Below are 23,088 nucleotides of genomic sequence, written 5' to 3'. Positions count from 1 at the left end.
TCCATTCCAGCTCCATGAGTGCCTGAAACAACCTGATACTGACATAATGTTTTTGGGTCTGCTTTTGCTTTCTCTTTATTTTTAGATAGATAGATAGATAGATAGGTATACTTTATTGATCCCAAACTGGGAAATTCCCAGTTTTTAGCTTTATTGCTGCTTGATTTTTGTCTGACTTGCCTGTCACAGTGAACAAATGTCCTCACTCGACAACAAGATTTAAACCCCAAACACACAGATTGACCTTTGGGAAACCCAGAAAGAATACAGTGAGTAACATGTGGTTTATCAAAATCACACTGACATTTTTTATTGAACTTATTATAGCAAAGGCTAATGCTTTTAGGAATTATGCATGACTGATATTTTTCCATTAACATTAAAATCGCACGGACACCCTGCAGTGCTCCAACGTCCCTCCAGGGGTACGCATACCCCCTTTTGAGAACCAATGCCTTAGACCAAAGAAGATGACTAAAGATTCATTGAAATGAAAATCACATTTCCAAACCTCACATTAATATTTAACAAATGGTCTCTTTTAGTAATTTTGTCTTTAGGTAAAGTTGCCCAAAATAATAGAAATTTCAGTATTACAGAAATTTAACCCAGTAAAGGCACGCCAGCGAAACAGTTTGCATACATTTTTATTCATCTTAAATCTTGTGGTAAACTCGTAGAAAAAAAGAATCAGAGAAACCAACATTCTCTTATCCTTCAGCCATTCGACATTTTTTCCCAGTATTCATAATATATTGATAACAGGAAGAAATTCTTACAACAGAATGTACAAAAGAAAACCAAAATGAAACCTCAGTCTAACAAATAATTTCAACATAAACACAAGAGTTGAAAGGCTATGAATAATTTACACCCATCAAAGCCTTGGTAGCAAATTGGCCATCATTTGTAACAAAAAACCAAACCAAACCAAAATAAAGTTTGTTCTATTTAATGTCAGCTCTGTGAGGCGTTCCAGTGGTAAAACTGATGCAAAAGTCAGACCACAAATGTTGAAAAGACCCATTCTTAACTTGTCTGACCAGTGCAAACTGGCTTTACGGCCCAGTCTGCCTTGGCTGGACCGAGTTACTGGACTCTGAAGTAAAACCCACTGCTGATATCGACTGGACCTGGATCAAACCACTGAGACTCCCAGCCTGAAAATAGAAACCTGCTTCATTAGGGAAGAGAGAAACTCACAGACAGAGAAGAGTCAGGGCCAGACATTGAGAGAGATTCATGAAAAGAGGAGTGTCTGTGGAGACTGGACACTGGAGACCGGAGAGAGGCAGACAGGGAGGTCACCACTGCTGCAGGGCAGGGCAGTGTTCGGTAAGCCGCAAAATCTAAGCAGCCACTTTCACTATTTTACCAACCACCAGGATGTTTAGAATGGAACTGGACTCTGACTGATGGTGGGCCGCCTGCTGAGAGATGGATCAGCCACTTGACACACAGACCCTGAACATCAGCTGATCGTGATCTGAGAAGTCCAACACACTTTGGCCAGTTCGTCTAGCCCCGCCATTGACTACGATGTTCTAGTTGGTGATTCACGTTCAAGTTCAAATTTATTTAAAGTCCAATATCACTGTTTACAGTCTCAAAGGGCTTTACAGGGCCACAAGTTTACAATAGACAGGACTAACTTAAATCCTCATAGCGGGTAAGACAAAACTCTCCCAAAAACCCAAAGGTGGGACAGGGACAAATGAAAGAAATCTTGAGAAGGACCACAGAGAGCGGAGACGCTTTCATGGCCAGACAGGTGTGCAATACATGCTGAGCCAGGAAATGAAACAAACAAACAAACAAACAAACAGTGATAATACAAAATAAAACACACAAGAAGACAAAATCAAGGTAGCAAAAGCTGCAGGGGAGCACAGGGCGATGATCAGCCATGAAGCTGCAGCAACAGCGAGGACATGGGGGATGACGGGGAAGGGGCCGAGTACAGGTGCACCTGGGAGGAAGACAGTCACACAAGGCATTCATAGTCAAGCATATAAGACACATACAGAGGACAGGGGCAGGGTACCAGGACTTAAAAAAGCAGAGATATTACAGTAGATAAATGCAGTAATGCAGCAAAGCTAATGTCTGTAGAAGGAGCAGGACCAGGGAGAACGGATTAGTAAAACAGAAGACAACTGAAGGTAGAGAGGAAACAGAAGAAGATAGGGATTGTGAGAGACATCTAAACCGGCAGAACTCAAACTAAGCTATGAAAAGGGAGCCAAGTGGCTGAAAATGAGCCTCTGTTAGTGGTCAACTTGAAATGATTATGCATAAGTTAAAGAAAACAGATAATTCTTAAGTTTGGATTTATAGGCATCAAGAGAGTTTGCCTCCCTGATTTCTGTAGGTAGATCATCCCAGAGGAAGGGAGAGCAATAGGAAAAGGCCCGCTGTCCAGCTGACTTCTTTTTAACTCTTTGAACAACTAATAATCCAGCATCTTGAGAGCGAAGGGTGCAGACATGTACCTGTAGTTTTTCAGTTTTAGGACACTCTCTCTAACCACCAGGCCAGTCTGCCCAGACCTCCACAACAGACAATACCGCACAGTTAGCACACTGATGACACTTCCTGATGGCTGAAACGTCCTTGAGGGAGTTCTTTACCGTGATTATGTTCTACTACGGTGATGTGTTCAGGTGTGAGGCAGCGCACTCAAGTCCCATAATTGCAGAAAAGAACAAGCTCAAGGGCATTATGGCTACCAGTGCTTGTGGAGAAAACAGAATGCATACATATGAGTAAGAAACATCACTAAATCAACCCCTTTAAAGGTGACAAACGTCCTCCCTGGTCCATGGTGGCAATGCGTCATTGACCAGCTGACACACGTTATGCTGAAAGCACATATGTGCCCCATCTCAAAACAGACACATGGATGAACTGAAAATGCCCCATCGTCCTCATGTTGTTATGAACACCTGTATTTGCCTGCGGTTGTTTGCGTGTAGTACACCAGGAAATCTGTGGCACTAGAAATCTCCCACAGTTAGATGGAAGCTGGCCATCAGCAAGTTATGAGCCAACCTCTACCTTAGTAACATGGAAATGTGTTCTTCTGACATTTGTAATTACTAACACAGATAAAGGACATATTACATCATTGATTTGATGATATATATATATATATATATATATATATATATGAAATGCAAAAACATGGGCAGAGCTGGTGATCTGAATTTATTAAAAAAACAAAAAACAAAAACAAAACAAAAAATAAAACACAAAAAAGAAACAATTCCAATCAGTGACATGTCTTTCAATTAACTCCATTTCCATTTCCATTTCCATTCTCAGTGTGTCAAAAATCAGAAACAGGATTGAACAGCCAGCAGACAAAGACAAGACCTCTCCAAAACCAGACTCAACTTGTAACATCTGCACTTCAAACTAACTGGACTTTGGACAAGAAAACAAATTCGCTCCCTGACCACACGGCTCTGTCCTTCGTGTCATCCACAAACCAGAACATACCACACCCTTCCTCCAGCAGATTTGAGAACATCAGGCGTGAATATGAAAATACCACATTTCCTCTCCTGCCTGACTCCTCCCTGGCGCTGGAGGTGTGGGACTCTGGCTCAAACAGAACCATCTACAGGTCTGACAGGAAGATGAAGCCACACCTCTTCTGGCCAGTCGCTTGATTTAAACGGCAAGATGTGGTGTTTGGGTGTGCAGGTGACAGGGACATTGGGAGGAGATGAACACGATAATAAGACAAGGAGACCAGGAGGTTTAGCTACAGGGCAGGAACACATCAGGACTGAGGCTGATGCTACACCAACATCACCTCTTGGATGACTGTTAGAGCTGTCTAGCTGTATATTTGCATCAGGCTGTGTAAACACACAGTCTACGATTTGTCTGTGTGTTTGTGTGAAGGGGCGAGGCGTTGAAGAGGAAGAGTGGTTTGGCCTTCAAGGTCAAAAGTACACTAGTATCCATTTCCACCACCTACATCGATACACTGCGGTGACACACACAACTTCACAGATGCTTAATATCCAGACACTTTTCAACGCCTTTACAAAATAAAAATCTCTGGTTCTTCTCTGAACCCACAGAAAAGTATCCTCACAGCACCAAACAACATCCAAAACTACAGTTTTTTTATGTAGAATAGCCTCTCTGAGCTGATGCTGAGGTTTGGAGGACAGACAGGGAAAGGGATGGGCAAAGGGATGGAGTGGTCTGGATGTAGAGTTACATCAGAAACGACAAGACAAACACCACACATACACACCACCACCACCACACTGCAGAGCTTTAGACAGCCAATTCTTCTACCCTGACCAGGACAAAGGCTGGTACATCCCCAAATCCACCACCACCTTCACTCTTTCATCAGCCACATTTATGTTTAGAGTAGAAATGATGGTTTGGTAGTTTACCAGAAACCAGCTAACATTTACCAGCAATAGTGTGGTTTTCATTTTCCCCTCTGACTGCAAGATGTTTCTGCACTCTGTCCGCTACAGGATGGTTTGGTTTGTGGTTTGTTGTGTTTTGTGTTGTAATGCATTTGTCCACATGAACAGCACTCAGTAAGATCGTCACTACAGCGGGACATCAGAGATGAGATTGTTCTGTCTTTCTGAACACGTACATCGAGTGAAAAACAAACATTGAGGTAGATGGATGCTTGAAGGAACAACAAAACCTTTTTTTTTTTTTTTTTTTAAATTTGTACAGTGATTTATACTTCACAAAATAAAGAAAATAATGGAATGAAAAAAAAAAAAACAAGGAATATCTGGGCTGGGACTGGGTGTACAAATGTAACTTCTGGGCCTCTGGTTTCACAAACATTTCTCCATCTGAACAAACCTTTTAGTCTCATGTTCAATCTTAAAATGTTATTTTTCTTAAAGCACAGGGAAACCTTTTCCAGCGGGGTGAGATACTCCAGCTCGTTTCCCAGTGCAGTTTCAGTAATTGTTCTAGATACAAGCGTCAATATCTTTAAGCAGGACAATAATGTAGATTACTCCAGCACCAAGAAAATCACACTTACGGTATTTCAAGAAACGAGCTGATCTGCATGAGAAACACGTGGAATTATCGCATCATGCTGACAGATTTTTTCACTGGACTTAGGGAGAAATAAAGTTTTCAGTTCAAGACTAGATGACTTAAGAGAAACATCCTGTATTTACTTTTCACTTTGAACCCAACATTATATCAACACAGTAAGTACTAGTCAAGACTTGGACCTTTGGACCTACTCTTGTTCCTCCCCAACAGCATAAGAAACACTGGCCTTGTCTAATGATCCAAAAAATTAAATAAGAGAGTCAGAAGGATATGGGATCAAACAGGGAGGTAACAGACACAGTCAGGCTGGATGTTTCTGCTTATGACAGCACAATACACACACACACACGCACGCACAAACACACACACCCGCACACACACACACACACACACACACACACACACACGCCCGCCCGCACACATGCACACACACAAAACAAAACAAAACAAAACAAAACGAGTATCTGGAAAAAAAGTAGAAAAGGATTTCACTTTTCTTTGACCTGAGATTCAGTTGGGACTCGGCAGCAACGCCTGACCTCTGACCTCTGACCCAGCGAACGATGGGTAGAGGAGGGAAGCCAAGGCATCCCGAAAGAAGACAAGAACATCGACGGTCATCGATACCATCACTGTCCGTCTGGTTGGGTGGGTGGGGAAAGTACCGGTGTTAGAAAACACAAGGCAAAACGTCAAACCTTTTTAAGCAACACAGAAGCAACGCCATCTCAGATACACTTTTACACAATTACAAGCATTAAAAAAACAACAACTGGACTGTAGTGGAAACGGTCATAGATCCAACCTGAAGGAGTTTTTCTCTTTATATATAGATATCAGCTATATTACAACCACAAGAGAAATAAAGAATAGCAGCTTCTTTCTGTACATGATGAATGTCTCCAACTGTAAAAAAGTTAGAAAAGTGACACAAACAATTGATGTGTATGTAAATGCTGTCCACATAGAGATGTTGTAAATCTTAGAGACTAATGACTAGTCTAAAAAATACCTGCTTGTGTACAACAACAATGCCTCTGGACTCGCAGCAAACCCCGAGTCCATCAAGTTGGAGATCGAGTGTCCGTATCCTCACGCTCTTCCCTCCCCAGTCCTCGTTTTGAGGTTTTGTTTTTTTGCTTATTGACGGTATTTGGCGGTTAGACCCTTGCGGAACAGCACTTTGTGATGTGGCTCAACCTCAGAGAAATCTCTGTAACCAGGATCTATTTAGAGGATCTGTTTGATGGAGATCTGATAGAGGTCTACTTAGTAGGTATCTGTCCAGAAGAGATCAATGCAGTAGACAAGGAGAGCAATGAACAGTAACCTAAGATGGAGAGCACAGGACCGTGGAGAGAAGCAAATCTCCCTTTAATCACAGATTTTTAGGACGGCGTGGTAACAGTACAGAGCGCCAGAAGAACTGTTTGTTTTTTGTTTTTGTTTGTTTTTGCTTTTTTCAATCTGGTGGGGTGGATAATGATAAGGGAAGACCAATAGGAGAGAGAACTAAACAGCAAAAAATACAATTTGGCAACAAATTTGGCAGATTAGACCGTTACCCCTCTTTTTGCTTTTCAGCGGATTGGCTGTTGACCTGGCGCGACGCTGATACCCAGCCTGCAGAGCAACAACACAAACTACTGGAAAATAGAGATGCCAACCTCTCTGAAGTGCTTCTTCATTAGATATGCGCAACAGTTTCACCGTAATGCCCGCCCAAAAGCGACCAAAACACCGGTCATTTATAAAGGCCTACACATTTTTCCCTATTTGGAAATTGATATAAAAAAGTAACAAATAAACAACAATATATAAAACTAGTTCAGCCATAAGGGGAGAGAGAAAGAGAGAGAGACCTCTCCCCAAATGACTTCAATCTTTCTTCTTTCCTTTTCGGTCTTCTGTTCTTCCTCCTCAGCAGCAAGGGGCAATGTCACATCTGACAGCCAGCTGGTAGAAACCAAAACAGAAAAAAATAAAGAGTATGTGGAGGTACAGCAGAACATGGACTGACAGACTAGTAGACTGACAGAGAAGTGAAGGTGTCTCCACCCTCCTGAGTCTTTCCTGCTCAGAAACGAGCCAAACCCAGCTGGCGGTAATGTTTGTGATGTTTTTTTTTTTTTTTTTTTTCTTTTAAATGAGATTCCACCCACTGAGAAAGACAGGCTCTGTAGAGCAGCAGGAGGTGGGGTTTGAGGTCTGGGGGGCATTTGGGTGGGTGTGGGAGTGTTATGTGGGAGGGGTGACACCCCTTGATCAGCAGGCAGAGGACTGGGGGAGGGGCATGGCGCGCTCATTTTTGCGTCCTCCATTCATGTGCGCATAAGGTGGCAGGTCGTCCAGAGATGGCCGCATCACGACGCCAGACCCTGGCCCAAGTCCTGGACCCGCCCCAAGACTCGGCCCCGACAGCCCGTTGGCCGCCTGCTGGCCGGAGGGCTGCTTGTCCATGGCGGAGCTCGACGAGCAGGGTGAGGAGGGGGGACTGGGTGTTAACGTGGGGGCGGGGGGAGCCTTGGAGCTGGGAGAAGGCGGGGTCTGTTGGGGGGGCGGGGCTTGCTGCGGCTGGGTGGAAGAGGGGGGGTCGAGAGGGACGTCGTCCATGTTGTCCAGGTGCAGCTGCGGGGCATCGGGAGGCTTGTTGTCGGCGCTGTAGAAGAAGCTAAGCTCTCTGAAGGCCGGGTCCAGCTCGTCCTCTATGCTGCTGATGATCTCCAAAAAAGATGGACGCATCTTAGGGTTGTACTGCCAACACATCCGCATCAGCTCAAACCTGGACAAACACACACACATAGGTTAGTCTAGTCTGCATCAACATGTCCGCCTGTAGTAGCAGCTCCATCCAGACGAACTCGCTGCCTTCCAACTGACAGGCCAATATTTGCTTTCGACAAATGTTTGCTCTCAGTTACTAAAAATAGTTGTTCATGTTTTTTCTCTAGTGCTTGTTTATGAGGCAGAGAGCAGACGCTGCTTTCAGTTTGCTCAAAAGGCCAGCAGTGGGCGCTTTGTGACATATTTAGAGCTTTGTACCAAGACTTGGATGATGAGTAACAAACCTGACACACCAGGGTGAACCCCTTGGTCACACCAGTTGAAGGTAACCGTAATATGGTTAGTATTAACTGGTCAAATGTGTGATTATTTTCTGTTCATTAATTTCAAATGAAAGAAAGGGAGAGAAAATACCGCTGCAGTATTCCCTTGTTGATTTTCCCAGTGATTTATTCTACGTATTCAATGATACTGCATGTGTGAACTACACCAAAATGTTTTACTATGATGGTTTCTGTAGCACATATTGTCCATCAGTGAATCAAAATTGTGATGAAAATGTACACTCAATATCCATTTTATCAGGTACACCTCATCATTCACTCAGGTTCCAGCATGTCAGACACAGCAAACCTTAAGGGATTTTAGCACAACAGTGTCTAGAGTTTACTCATAATAGTGCCATAACCAAAAACCATCCAGGCAGACAAAATGCCTCATTCATAAGAAAGGTCACAGAAGAATGGCAAGACTTGTTCAAGCTTCCAGGCAGACCACAAGTATGCAAATAACAGCTCAGTACAACAGTGATGTGCAGGAAGGCTTCTCAGAACTGCAAATGGTCAAACCTTCAAATGGATTACAGCAGCAGAGGACCTTGCCGGGTTCGAGCTAACAACCAGAGGATGAAGAGGGCATGGGATCAACAAAAATGAATGATTGAGGAGGAGCACAAAATCTGGTCCACCCAAACCTGGATTTTGTCACAACCTGCTGATGGCAGGTTGACAACATGAATCCACAGATCCATCCTGCCTGGTGTCAACAGTACAGGCTGCTGGTGGTATAATGGTGTGAGGAATGTGTTACTGGCACACATTCTGCCTGTTAGCTGGGCAGAGGCTGATTTTAACACCACAATGTACCTAAACAATGTTGCTAACAAGGTGCACTGGCTCATGGCCACAACTGAACCTTTTGTCAAATGGAAAGTTCCAGCAGAATAATGGTTCCAATACGGTTCTAGGAACGTAGCAGTGACTAATTCGGTCCCAGATCTCAACCCCATAAAGCATCTTTTGGTCAGGTAAGGAAAAAAAAAAAAATCAACAAAAGACAAGAAAACAAAAACACCACGTGTTAGATGCTTTGTGAAACATTTCCAGCACCACGTTGAATCCATGCCTCTGGGCGTTTTGGCTGTTCTGGAGGCAAAAGGGGCTCCAAGTTGGCACACATTAAGCGTAACTAATAAATACTATAATCAGCAACCAGCCTGATCAGTTTCATGTCCGTACACAGGATCCTGGTTTAGAGCTCTGCACATAGTTAGCAGAAAGAGAAAAACAGCACAGTATGTGATATTTACTGCAGCATAAACACAGGCCAACAAGAGTTGGTATCAATACCAAAAAGTCTATACTTTGGTGCTTGTGGAAAACCTTTCTAAGTTTTCCAAAGGAAAGCAAACATTCCAAGAGCACAAGAAAAGAACAAATCTTACAGAAATCCCAAAATGATTTTAGTAGAATGTATCTGAAAAGCTGGTGTTACAATGTCTAAAGTCTAAAGTCTAAAATAAATGTCTATCTGGGGTGTATTGTGCTATTTTAGCATAATGCAACGTGGACACATCCCCAAATGTGGGTGAATGTATTTATGTTAAAATTCAATTTGAATTCTGGATCTTGTGCATGGTTCTCACACTGAACCGTGGGGCTACCCATTTGCCCTAGTTGTCCATTCACTGATACATTCTCCATATTTTGTGACTGATAGGTAAACTTTATCTGTCCGTCTTGTGATTTTGAATTTGAAATACATTTAGACTGTGAGATATTAACAGCAAATGCACCATGGTGAACACAAAAACACAGACTAATAGAGAGTCAGCCTTTAAAGGAAACCTGCAACTTAGTAAGAAAGTCCCATTGTCAAAAGGCTGGTGAGCAGTCGTACTGATTTCCTATGTGCGAATATGTAAGTACTATTGAGTGTGTGACTGTGTTTGACTTTGTGTGTTTGTGTGTGTGTGTGTGTGTGTGTGTGTGTGTTTGTGTTTGTGTGTTAATAACAAAGCAGTGCTGTGTGTGAGAGAGGTTGTGGAAAACCAATATGGAGACATTTTTATGATGTACGAAACTAGACATTCGTACTGATCATTGTAAGTTTAACATTAGATAAAATACTTTAATGCAAACTGAAGGATGAAATCCTACATCTATTTTCATTCTCTAGGCGTACGCTGCTGTGGAAAACTAGAACTCAGGGCTAGGCTGTTTTTCAAAACATGCTCAGATATCAGATATTATCCAACACGTAAACACACGGCAGCATGTCAACTTCAGGGAGTGTTGCATGTCGGGGCAGAGCGGTGGTTTCTTCAAGAGTATGAATATGTTTGTTTGTTTCTTCGTGTGATTCTTACAGCATGTCAGGACAGTACTGGGGTTTCTCGAGCAATCCTCCCTCCATGACAAAGCGGAGGACCTGCTCATTGGACAGACCCTGGTAAGGCTGCTCTGCCAGAGTTGCAACTTCCCACAACACAACGCCGAACGACCTGCAAAGACAGAGGGAGAAAGAGGTTACAATGCGTTAGAAATGAGTGCATGCATTGGTATCTGTCAGATTATTACTCTCACACTTACAACATAGTATGGAAGGAGGTACAAACAGAGGCTACATTTGTTGTTGTGTGTTTGTGTGTTTGCTCATGCTTACCAGACATCAGAGTTGGTCGTGAAAACTCCGTCCTTCAGTGACTCTGGTGACATCCAACGAACAGGAAGTAAACCTTTACCACCTTTGCGATAGTAATCTGTCTCATAGATGTCCCTGGTCATACCGAAGTCTGCGCGCACACACACACACACACACACACACACACACACACACAGGAAGGAGGTGATGTACTGAGAACGCTTTGATGGTCAACAGGTAAAAAACTGTCTCCTTTCATGACATGTTAAAGATACAAATGTTTCTGTTACACTGTTAAAGGTTACTGTGGTGATGCGTCTACGGCCATAATCCCGGGATAGAGTACCAATGAGGAGATTATGGTAACCATGGTGATGTGTCTAGGTACATAATCCCAGGATAGAGTGCCATCCAGTGGATTGTGATTACCATGGTGATTGGTCTCGGTCCATAATCCTAGTGAAGAGCAGCCTCTAGGGGATTATGGTTACCATGGCAATGTTTACTACCTGAAACGTTTTCACCAAAGTAGTGCTAGAGCATATAAATTCAATTAAACAAACAAACAAACAAACAAACAAACAAAAACTTAACTACTTAGCTCCCTGGTTACCATAATTGCATTAGTGGAATTAAGAATATCTTTGACCACATGACTGATATCAATGTTTATCTTAAACCACTTTATCTTTTCATAATCTGGTGTTTGCACCGACCCTCTCTGCCCTGTCAAAGTGCCCTTAAGCAAACCAAAGACTTCCTATCAGTCCTGTTCTGCGGCCTGACCTCCAATCTTAACAGTGAAGTCCTCAGCCACCATGCAGTTCCTGGCTGCCAGGTCTCTGTGGACAAACTTGTTGGCATTGAGGTAAGCCATGCCGTCAGCGATCTGCCCAGCCATCTGAAGCATCTTCTTCAGAGGAGGGAGAGACAGGTTTGACCACTGCTGCTGTTGACAGAAGGATGGACGGACAGACAGGCAGACAGACAGACAGGAGGGGAGTGTTAGCTGTGCACACAGAATAAGGTCCTGATGAATGTCAATTGTTTACCAATTCACAGGCTCAACTCTTTTGTGTTATGTGGAGAGTTGGACACCTTCAGAGGTCTGTTATGTCCTAATAACAAAACATTGTTTCTTATTACATTTGGCCTTATCACTGCACTCAAAAAGTCTAGATGACTTTGTTCTGGTATTTGTTTGTTCGGTCATCAGTCACATTAACTGGCGCCAAGATGACAGTAGTGCTTACTTACTTTAGACAGTATGGCTGGCTTATGTTTTTATGAGTAGAAGATATTAAATTAACCTTACTTGTTGTAAAATAGTTTTAAATCAACATTTTATATCAAATGAATGACTTTGCTGAATAGCCATGTAATAAATTGAATAATGTTACAGTGTGCCAGTGCTTGTGGCAATGACCGGCTCCATCATCACATACATCATCTGTACAACTATACTACACTACCCAGTACGTACACTTGGGCTTATCCCTAATTCACTACACTGCACTAATAATTTCTAAAGTCATTACTGGTCTCAACAACAGGATGGATGAACCTGTTGGCAGGGAAAGAAAGACAGAATCAAACCCAGAGCACCACCAGTACATGGTAAGCACCACGGGGCTTCTGTCTGAACAAACTACACTGCAAAAACTCAAAATCTTACCAAGATTATTTGTCTTATTTCAAGTCAAAAATGTCTTATTCCTAGTCAAAATATCTCATTACACTTAAAATAAGACATGATCACCAACTTGTTTTTAGACAATTGTCTCTTGTTTCAAGTGAAAATTTGCTTGAAACAAGTGAAAATTTGCTTGTTTCATTGGCAAAATTTGTTTCTTGTTTCTAGCTAATTTTTACTTATTTCAAGTGAATTTTCACTTGAAACAAGTGAAAATTGTCTAAAAACAATTTACTTCTGAGGTGACCATGTCTTATTTTAAGTGTAATGAGATATTTTGACTAGAAATAAGACATTTTGACTTGAAAGACAAATAATCTTGGTAAGATTTTGTGTTTTTGCAGTGTAGTGATGTGTTGGGTGGAGACTGCAAGGAAGTCAGATGTCCCAAGGTACCTCTTTAGGTCGGAGGGAGCGCAAGTAACTCTTCAGATCTCCTCGCGTCATCAGCTCCATGATGACCAGGGTGGGCTGGCCCTGGGAGACCACGCCCAGGAGACGAACCTGCACCAATCACAACACAGTGCATCACCATAACACAGGAACTGACTCTCTCCTCACGTGGCAACTGATCTGACTTGATGCTGATGCAACATCATGATGGTATCATCCTTAGAACTGAGTACAATAGGATAGCATAGCACAAAATCTAAAACAAAACACAATGAAACCTGTCCATCACTGTGTCATGTGATCATGTGAGTGTGTCTGTGTACCACGTGGTGACAGTTGAACTCCTTCATGACGGAGGCCTCGTTAAGGAACTCTATCCGTTCTCTCATGCTGGCTGACTCGTTAACTGTCTTAACGGCGACACGGGTCTCTGGTTCATCTTTGACCACGCCCTTGGCCATGCCCTCGTACACCATTCCAAAAGATCCTTGTCCAAGCTCCCGACTCAGAGAGATCTTCTCCCTCGCCACCTCCCACTCATCCGGTACATACACTGCACAGAAAACCATTATGTAGTGTATGTATATCTCCATCTCTATCACTATATCCATATCCATATCTATCTATCTGTATCTATCTAGACAGATAGATACAGATAGATGGATAGGTATACATATAGATATAGATATAGATATAGATACAACTGTGTGAGAACACTCACTCTCAGCAGCACTGAAGTATTCTGGGTTGACTGAGGCGTAGAGGACTCCATTCCCAAGCCGGTCACTGTTCCTGGCCAACACACAAACATAGCATTTACACACAAGCACACACAAACACATGTGTATGCATTCTTAGTAGACGTGCAGCTAACAACATATAATCATATGTATCACAGTTGTAGTTTTTCAAATGAACAGCAGAATAATGGAAAATTGGCAATATTGAAACATTTCTTCTCTTAGACCATCGACTATGGTTAGAATAAAAATGAAAAACATACAGTGAAATTATTTTGTTAATTATCCAGGCAAATAATTGTGATCCAGACACAATGTAAAACATGGATATCGATGTTTATTACAGGAATGTATAATTTTAACTGTTACCAACAGAGATGTACAAAACCATACAAACCTTTTCCTGTTGAAGACAACTAGCATTGCAACCAGGAAGCAGATGAAGAGGACAATGCCGATGGGTATGAAGATCATAGCGTAGAGGAAGTTTTCATATCCTGTTGGATCAAATAGTTCCTTTGATTATTACAGCTCAGTTCAAAGTGTTTCTGTTTTGTTGTCAATAGAAAAGGTTTCAAACCCACAGTACTGACAGTTATCTGCCTTTGCCTGTGGCCGCACTAGGAGACTGCAGGGATAGCCTTAACCACATGCCTGCCTGCGTCCCGGAAAATACTTGATGTACTGTCAGAACACCACCACACATGTGAGACCAGAACAAGAAGATCCAGGAATGCACCACTACTAGGAATAATAGATTAATAACAGGTGGAGTTTGGACAGAGTTCAACAAAGGCCCATCAGATCATCTATTCTCAGACTCTTTAAAAGCAGTGCACATCCTGCTATTATGCAGTGATCAGACCAGCTTCTCCAAAGAGAAACCAGTGTTCTTGTCCAGGAGGTGGAGTCCACGTAGAATATATGAAACCCCAATATGACTGTAAAGCACCCAAACGTAAATCTATACTGCACACATATGTTGCCAGTATGTCCCTCTTACAGATGACTTCATGTGTCTGGAGATGGTGAAAGTCAGGTTACCATATTTTCTGTGCGTGATGATGCTGATGTCATAGTTTGGAGGACGATCATTCACACAATGACAGTGCAGTTACAACAGACTTTGCTGTGCACTAAAATTTGTTACTATCATTTTGTTGGTTGCCTCTAGTTTGCTTTCCTTAAAGAATTTCCCATGAAAAGACTGTATTAATTTAAATGTGCACAATAGCGACACACTTACATGAGATTGAGATTAAAGCAATAGACTATAGTTAGCCTGTTTACATTATGGTAGAAACTTACAATTTCCCATAAGAATTCTGACTGAAGAAAATTATTTCAGTTTCCAGAGGGAATTTTGAAAATGGAATTTTCTTAAAACACACACACACACACACACACACACACACACACACACACACACTTTTTTCTTGTCATACCACCATTAGATTTAACAAAAAAAAAAAAAAAAAAACTGCAGGCACGCGTATGTACTACCACACCATGTTCAGTGCAGCCATGGGTCTTGCTTCAAGTGCTATTTTTGGGAGACCTTTAAGAGGGAGAGGTCGCAGGCAGTTGCTCCTGGCAACCTGGCATTTTGGGATAAGGATGCAGAGTGACAATTGATGTCTTTGCACTTTATAAACTACAAATTATAGCCAACCAGTTTGGTGTACAAAAGCAAAAATGTTTGTGTACTTCTGTAAGAGCCAGATGTGAGTTGCACAACATTTAATCTAGGTGTCCCCATTGTTCTAACACGTGTGTAATTGTGTGGTGCTTTCAAAATGCGCATGACATTCCTCAAATCAGACAACATACTGGATGCTGCCTTCAGATGCCTTTAGAAATATAATCAACCATAAGAAAAGGCTGTCATAGGAAGCTGTGGGGGAGAGATACTAGTAAGAGTCATCTCTTAATCTAACCTAGCACAGACTCAAGTTTACATAAAAACAGCACAGTGCACATTGTTTTCGCTATGACCTGATGGGCAAAGGCAATATTGATATTTAATGCTAAAGTGGCCCCAAAACTGCAGAATGTCACTGATCTTCATAAAAAAAAGATTGCCTGATTGAGCCACTCCACCCAGTTAGGTTCTGTCGAGTTCACTTTAAGACCATGAAAATCCCAGACCGGCGAAAACAACCAAAAACCAGAAAATATGGCCCTAAATCTTTTGTGACAGAAAAACATTGTTGCAGTGACCTCTATGGGTTCAACACAAAAGCTGTGCTGCATTTCTATTCACACCCAACAATGGCATAGGAATGGCAAACAAGACATGAATACAACACCACAGCAAGGTGAAAAAAAAAATAAGCCATTAGATACCAGAAAAATCTACATGTTCTGCTAGCATTTCATGCTCCTTTAAAGATCAGTTTATTAGATTGTGATCTCTGGCTCCCAGTTTGATCAGCTATCTCTTCCACAGGGAACAGAAATATTAGCAAACACGGGTGATAGCATATTATGTACACATTTAGTGTACACTAAAACAATGAGATTTATCATTAAATTTCATAGAGTGATACTGTGCTGGTGTGCAGTTTGTAGTGTGTGCGTGTGTTTGCAGAAATTCCAGATCATGTTTACAGCAGAGCTACAGCTTCACTGCTGAATTCTTAAGTGCCTCAACTGTTGTCAGAAAAACTGAAAGCAATATATAATTTGTAATACATAAAGGAAAGTTATAAAAGTTTGTTTCAAGTTGGGAAATGCTGGAGGTGTTTCTTGTTGGAATATGAATGGATGGTGCAATAACTATATATCACTGCAGCAGCTGGCTGTATAAGAGGAGGACATAATTTTACATAGCAAGAGAAAGCATTTATCACAGGGACGTGTTGTATCACTACTGATGAGTATTAGGCTACAATGACAGTATACATTTCATATCGAGGAATTGTAGGCCAGTTGTTTACAGGCTGTTTGGTAGCACACATACATACATATAAACAATATTGCATTTAAATGTGCATTTTAGCTGATGCCCCAGTGTGTGTGTTGTATTATTTATTAATGGTGCTGCCGCTCGCCCCCTCCCTCCATGGCACTTGGCCCCCTTCACTAACTTTCCTTGGAGAACCCTGTTTGCGTGTGTGAGTGTGTATGTGTGTGTCTTACGTTCAGCTACATAGAGATCCAGAACGTGTGTCCAGGATCCGTTGCCAGCCAGTGAAGTGGCTCTGACTCGGACTGAATAGTTCCCTGGACTGAGGTTGGACAGCCGAGCGCCACGCTGGGCCTGATACATCTGACCAGACACACACTCATGCTTCTCAGCCTGAAACACAAACACAAAAAACAGTAAAAGACCTTGACATGAAAGTCTTTCAGAAGTAGCTTGAAAGACAATACAAATTAAGGAGTCCAAGATCTGCAGACAGGCCACCCCATAATTGAGTACCTGTAAAATCTAAACTTTTAGGATTTTCTAAAAGTAATGTTTAGGTTCAGAATTGATCTATGTTGGGGGAATTAAAGACTGAATTCATTTTCAAGGCTGCCCAGATGGAGAGATTGTCTTACCTCAGCAGCCAGTCTGAACTTGATCTCATACATGAGGATGAGTCCGTTTGGACGGTGTGGCTCCGGCCAGCGCAGGAACACCCAGTCCTCCTGTCCCTCCCACGTCACCAGGCCGGGGATGTCGTCAGCCTTCTCTGGAGAGCCACACAGAGACAGAGTGGGTTACCATGGTGACATACAATCCCCGCAACACACACATGCCTATATTCAAAGGGGCCACCGATGACATCATTAGCAGAAAAAAAAAGTTTGGATACGGTTATGTCAGTTTTGTACAGTTGTACCTTTAGATTCTTTGCGTCTGCATGTGCATTCTCAGTGGGGCAGGAAACTCATCATTTTAGAAGTCAGCATGAATAGAGGGAGTGCTAGTCACTGATTATTTGTTGGTAATTTGGTAAACACATTTTACCACTGCACTGTGAAAATCACACCGTTTAAGATTGTCAGATAAAATGTCAAATGTAATGTAAATACCATCCAATAACCATCCAGGCACAATACATATAAACAGCATGGATACTTTTAAACTATATTTCATGTGTGATGGACATTGCTCAGAAAACTGTAAATATAGTGGACAAAATTATTCTGACAACTAGATAAAATAGTTTTTTGCCAAAATGTGTTTAAATTTTAAATAAGCTTCAACATGCTACTTGAAAATAAGGTGAGTTTATTTACATTCTATTCATTTAAGTAGACATGTATAAACTGAAGAATACATGTCTTGAAATTAGTTTGTACTGCAATGTTATGTCTTATGTCACTTTTATGAGTGAGCAAGCAATGTGTCTGTGGGGGTACAGTTTTCAGCACAAAATTGCACTCTGTTCAGGCAGCACTGTTGCCATGGCAACAAAAATCGACACATGTCCTGACCCAACCACAAACCATGTCCAACCGAATACTGAAAGTATCGGTCACTAATTGTAGCCTCAGGAGGAGGACAAGGCGATCTCTGTGGACGTGGCAGTGGATGTGAGACGATCACAAGCCCATAGTATCTGTCGGACTTTATCCGGGGGATACAATTAACATCTATTTGTACACAAAAAACACAATCACCACTCTTACCTGCAGGTTGGGTTCTGGAGAAGACAAACTCTGCTGCACTGCAGTGCTGGACCTGCCGGTTGCAGGCGTGGATGTCGATGCGGTAAACGGTGAACGGCTGCAGGTTGGAGATCTGCAGCTCCCGCTCGGTCACAGACTGCTCCATAAACTCATACTCTCGATCTGACGGCTCTGGATCCGGCGTGCTGCTGCTACTGTTACCGGCCGGTAAAGAAGGGCTGATGCTGCTGTTGGTAAACAGCCGGCTGCCGCGGGACACAGTGGAGTTGGCGATGCCAAACAAATCTCGACGGCGACGGTCTGGTGGACTGTAGAAGAGAGGAATGGAGAGATAATGAAGAGAGACAGAGAGATATGAGAGAGGCAGAGGTAGGCGCCATGGAAACACCTTAGTCTGATTACCTGCTAAATTCTGTCTGTCCAAATCTGTCCATTTGCCAATCAAAACAGACTAATCTTCATTCAGGTTTTTACACATGTACATGTACATGTGTCTAAAGGTCACAGAGGAAGTTGGCCTGGACACAATAGTGGTGTGTGTTTCACCAATGATAACAAATGGTACCTGAGCATATGGTGCAAATAACACAGTTGACATGTTGCACTGACATGTTCCGTGAGCTCGGTGATCCCAAACACAAAGACCATCTAAAACAACCCAATATCAAATCATTTATCTGACAACCACACCATGGAAATGACAAGGAAATTATACAAAATATACAAATGACAACTACACACGAGAGCGCTGTGATGTCGTGCAACTGACATGTTGGTCCACATACTCACAACAGAGCCTGAGCAAAATGAATGGAAACGGTAATGAAGCCTGTTGTGTATCTTTAGAGCTAAATGCATCCACCTCTTCTGCGTCTGCAAAACACACCAAGTACTAACTAACTATGACTGGACCAGGCTTAGGCCAATTCATTATTGTGTGTGTATGTGTGTGTGTGTGTGTGTGTGTGTGTGTGTGTGTGGTTATGTATATGAGAGTGAGAGAGCAAGAGAGAGAGAGGGAGATAATATAATGCAGATGTCTGATTTAGTGTCAGGCTGCAGTCTTTCACTTCAGCCAGAGGGAGAAACATTTTTACAAAAGAAAAAGAAAAGCTGTCCACGTGTACCAAAATTCATATGAGAATTACAAGCACAGGGAAAAAAAGATCCTCACTGGAAGCAGGCCTTCACTTGGCTCTGGGTCGCATTCACTGGTTTAAAAGAGTGTTGCAAAAAAAGAGGGCAGGAAACTCACTTTTGACTACAGTCCACAGTGTTTAATGAATCTTCAAATTCACCAGCTACATTCACTGTTTTAACAGCCAAATGGACACTCAGAATAGAATATTGAAAAAAAAACAGATGATAACCTGTAGAGAAAATTAACTTACCACTCACTTTCACTATTTTCAGATTGAGGCTGAAGGGTTTTTACTCATAATTTGTCCCTGTCCTCTTATACTTAGCTAGCTTAAATGAGAAATGTTAGGACAGATAACTTGAGCCCTGAGTTTTCCTCTAATGTTGTCATGACACTCAAATTCAGACTTTAATACATACATACTATACCAGAGTTTAATGTCTGATAATATTTGTGTTAATATAATATTAATGTAATGAAACGTACTGAGATGGGTGGCAATTCTGGCAAATTAATCTAGTTTGGTTGAATTCCACAAACTGATCACAAACACATCACTTAAGGTGTGATATGTTGGGTCCTTTGTTTGTCTTTGTCATGTATAAAGCAAAACAACTCCATACTTTGCTCTTGGCACAATTTTGGTCAAATTTCCAGCACTTGAATTTAAATATTTTGTTGACAACTACAGTCTGCTGTCTAAAGCCAGACTGCGTCTACTCCTTTCTTTCTTCTCCTTTTAACTATTGCAATCCATGTGCCGCTCACACGTGCACGCAATGTGGCGGTGACACTGACATTTAATTTTAGCTTGCAGAATATACTGAGTCCAAGTATTGAATGTTTCTTAAAGTCAGTTCTGAATTTGGTACAGACAACACTGTCCACTGCTATGATGAATATATTATCGCTTCATCATTTTTAGGCTGCCTGATCATTCACAAGACAGGTAAAGGAGTTATACTGATTACTCAAGGATGAAAGCGGTGAGAAACACAGCATGGATATGAGTAATCTAATGAATTATTGCCCCATAGAGTAATAAGTACATTATAATGTAAAAATTAGTCCAATTTGTCTCTGCTTCCAGGGAGTAAAGATACTGATAATGAGTAACTTACCGCGGAGTGAAGATGGAGTTGTGCAAGAAGTTCTCAAAAACTTTTCGATAGGAGGCGTCAGCAGCCTCAGCCTCCAGGTCCTCTACTGACTTGGGGCAGGGGCAACAGGGGCCTTTATCTCCCCCGTCAGGGTCTGGCTTGGTGGGCTTGGTGTCTTCTTCCTGGACACCTACTCCTGTGGCAGCAATCCTGATGGGGATCTTCAGCTCTGGACCAGGAGGAGGAGGACAAAGAAGATGAAACAAGCCTCATCAAGAAGATTTTGTATTTCCAGGTCTGTATGCACTGCTGTGAACCACTGGGAGTAAACTGCACCATGCAGATAGCTTGCAGTGTTTCCCACACATCACACATAGATAACTCTGTCGAGGCCTGCCACAATGTTGGCACTGACTGCAACAAAATGATCATTATTTTTTCATTATTTAAAATGGGTGAAATCATAGCTTTCATGTACAGCTGTGAGCAGTGCAGATTTGTTCAATATACTGTATTGCCATTATTATTGATGTGATCATTATAGTGGTCTTTACCATCTTACTGCATTTCCTCTGGCTTGGTGACTTCTACCATGCTGATACAAATATACACACACAAGTCCCAATGCACGATACATATATAGATTATATGACTGGTAGGAAATGATATTGCATTACATTATGTTCTGTCAGGGAGCAATGCTGTCTAAGCCAAGGAAATATAAATAAGTAAGTAAATGAATAAATAAATAAAACAAGAAAAAAACTGGGAAACACTGATTGTTTGAATACCTTTAGAGCAGTAATTGTGCTGGTACAGCTCTCGGTCTTCGGCTTGTTGCTGCCATCTCACCAGGTAGTAGGTCTGGTTTCCATTGGGTGACACAGGGGGCGACCAACGCACCACCAACTGGGTTGACGAGTTAGAATAGGCCCGCACATCCAGTGGCATGGAGGGAGCTGGGGTGAGAGGGAACGAGAGAGAGAGAGAGGGAGAGAGAGAGAGAGGGGGGGGGGGCGAAAGAGAGAGACAGACAGACAGACAGACAGACAGAAAGACAGAGAGAGACAGAGAAATTATTTATTACAATTTTACTGTCATCACAATGTGGCCCCAATTACACCAGATTTTCGGGATCTGATTCAGATTTTTTTTTTTGGATGTCACAAATTTAACCCATCAGTGCAGCAGGCCAGAGTTGGGCATCTTGCTGAATGACTCTTCAGCAGGTTTTACAACACTGTAGACTAAACCCAGGCCTTCCAGCTGGAGGGAAACCTTACTAACCAATACCTCAAAGGCATAATTTTCTGAGATCAAAGCAATGTGTGTCCTGTCCACACGTGACCTGGAAATCGCTGCTATGGATTTTTAAAAATTCTGTTTCCCCTTCTATGACTTTACACTGCAGCTGGACTCATTTAAAGCTGTCTGTCTCTCTCTCCAACACAACTTTATACTGTAGCTGCATTCAATTACAGCTGCCTTTCTATGTATCTCTTTACATCATAGCTGGATTTACTTAAATTTTTTAATCTCTCCATCTCTTTACATTGTGTTTGAATTGCATTTAGGCTACATAGGAATCCCATCACATTGTGATCCTAAACCACTTCAAGATCTGGTTTTGAGGTTCCCAAACAAATCAGAACATAATATAACACCAAACACAACACAATGAAAAAATGCGAATGAGTTGGGAAAAAAAAAAAAAAGGTACTCTTACTGGGGTGTTTTTGCCCACTCATTTTTAAAGTCTGTGGGCATTTTTTTGGCCTGAGCCTCTGTCGATGTGTGACCCTGATTTTCCTACTGAATGATTTAAATTCTCAAGTGTTGTCCCTCACTACTTAGATTTTTTTTTTTTTTTTTTAAATCCCCTCTACCTCTATTCATAGTTCTTAATTCTGTCTATGATCTTTCCATGAGTCACAGTTCATCATCTATTGTCAGGTCGCAGGCCTGACACTGGCCCCAGTGTGACCAGTGACCTCTCTTCTACCGGTTACTTACTATTGACGATCAGTGTAATTATGTCTTATTCCATTGTTGACTTCAGGCTAAGGCCTGAATTTACTTAAGCCTTGAATGTGTGCACACACTTTTAGGGTATTAAAAACCAATGACAAAACTGGACTTGTCAAGAAGATTGTCCTGCACCAATGACAAGTCTTAATGCTTAACGACTTAATGAAAATGTTTTAGCACCCACTAATTCTATGAGAAAAAATGAGGTCCTGGGTCTTTCTGGATAAGAGTATATTATAAATAGGGAATGTATGGAAAGCAGAGAACTCATCAGAAGTCATGTGTACCTGCAGGGCTGGTGCGGATGTAGACCACCTTGCTCTTGGCACTCGGTACATGCTTGTCCTCCACCATGAGTGTGATAGCCTTAACAAAGATGGCGTACTGCGTCCAGGGCTTCAGGTTGGACAGTAGAACCCCAGGGTCTGAGTCCTTGTCCTGACTTAGCTCCACATCCACCATGTTCCAGCTGTTCGAGCCACAACCGTCCTGTCCCTCAAACTCTGTGATGTTCTGAAAAGGCCTGAGGAGGGAGGTTAGTGCCATAATTTAGGGAGGCCACAGAAACAGTTGTCGTTTCCACTGAGCATGGTGTCTTGT

General features: G+C 42.0%; 1 protein-coding gene across 2 annotated transcripts in view; it reads right to left on the bottom strand.

Annotated features, from left to right (window-relative positions):
* Window positions 1–629: 629 nt before the first annotated feature.
* Window positions 630–23,088, bottom strand: part of LOC115357040 (insulin-like growth factor 1 receptor) — a 79,810-nt gene continuing 57,351 nt past the window's right edge. Inside the window, exons 8-21 of one of the 2 annotated variants that reach the window (XM_030048377.1) lie at window positions 22,776–23,011; window positions 21,252–21,419; window positions 20,482–20,689; window positions 18,220–18,527; window positions 17,143–17,276; window positions 16,738–16,897; window positions 13,994–14,093; window positions 13,578–13,648; window positions 13,180–13,409; window positions 12,860–12,967; window positions 11,557–11,719; window positions 10,792–10,921; window positions 10,496–10,630; window positions 630–7,846 (exon numbers count right to left, since the gene is read on the bottom strand). In XM_030048377.1, the coding sequence (XP_029904237.1) occupies window positions 7,330–7,846; window positions 10,496–10,630; window positions 10,792–10,921; window positions 11,557–11,719; window positions 12,860–12,967; window positions 13,180–13,409; window positions 13,578–13,648; window positions 13,994–14,093; window positions 16,738–16,897; window positions 17,143–17,276; window positions 18,220–18,527; window positions 20,482–20,689; window positions 21,252–21,419; window positions 22,776–23,011 (2,668 nt within the window). In that variant the 3' untranslated portion in view covers window positions 630–7,329. The remainder of the gene's footprint in view (window positions 7,847–10,495; window positions 10,631–10,791; window positions 10,922–11,556; window positions 11,720–12,859; window positions 12,968–13,179; window positions 13,410–13,577; window positions 13,649–13,993; window positions 14,094–16,737; window positions 16,898–17,142; window positions 17,277–18,219; window positions 18,528–20,481; window positions 20,690–21,251; window positions 21,420–22,775; window positions 23,012–23,088) is intronic. The other variant, XM_030048378.1, reaches the window with a different exon arrangement.

The sequence above is a fragment of the Myripristis murdjan genome, chromosome 3 (genome assembly GCF_902150065.1).
Source record: "Myripristis murdjan chromosome 3, fMyrMur1.1, whole genome shotgun sequence".
NCBI classification, from domain to species: Eukaryota; Metazoa; Chordata; class Actinopteri; order Holocentriformes; family Holocentridae; genus Myripristis; species Myripristis murdjan.
This window is presented reverse-complemented; position numbering and strand designations above follow the sequence as displayed.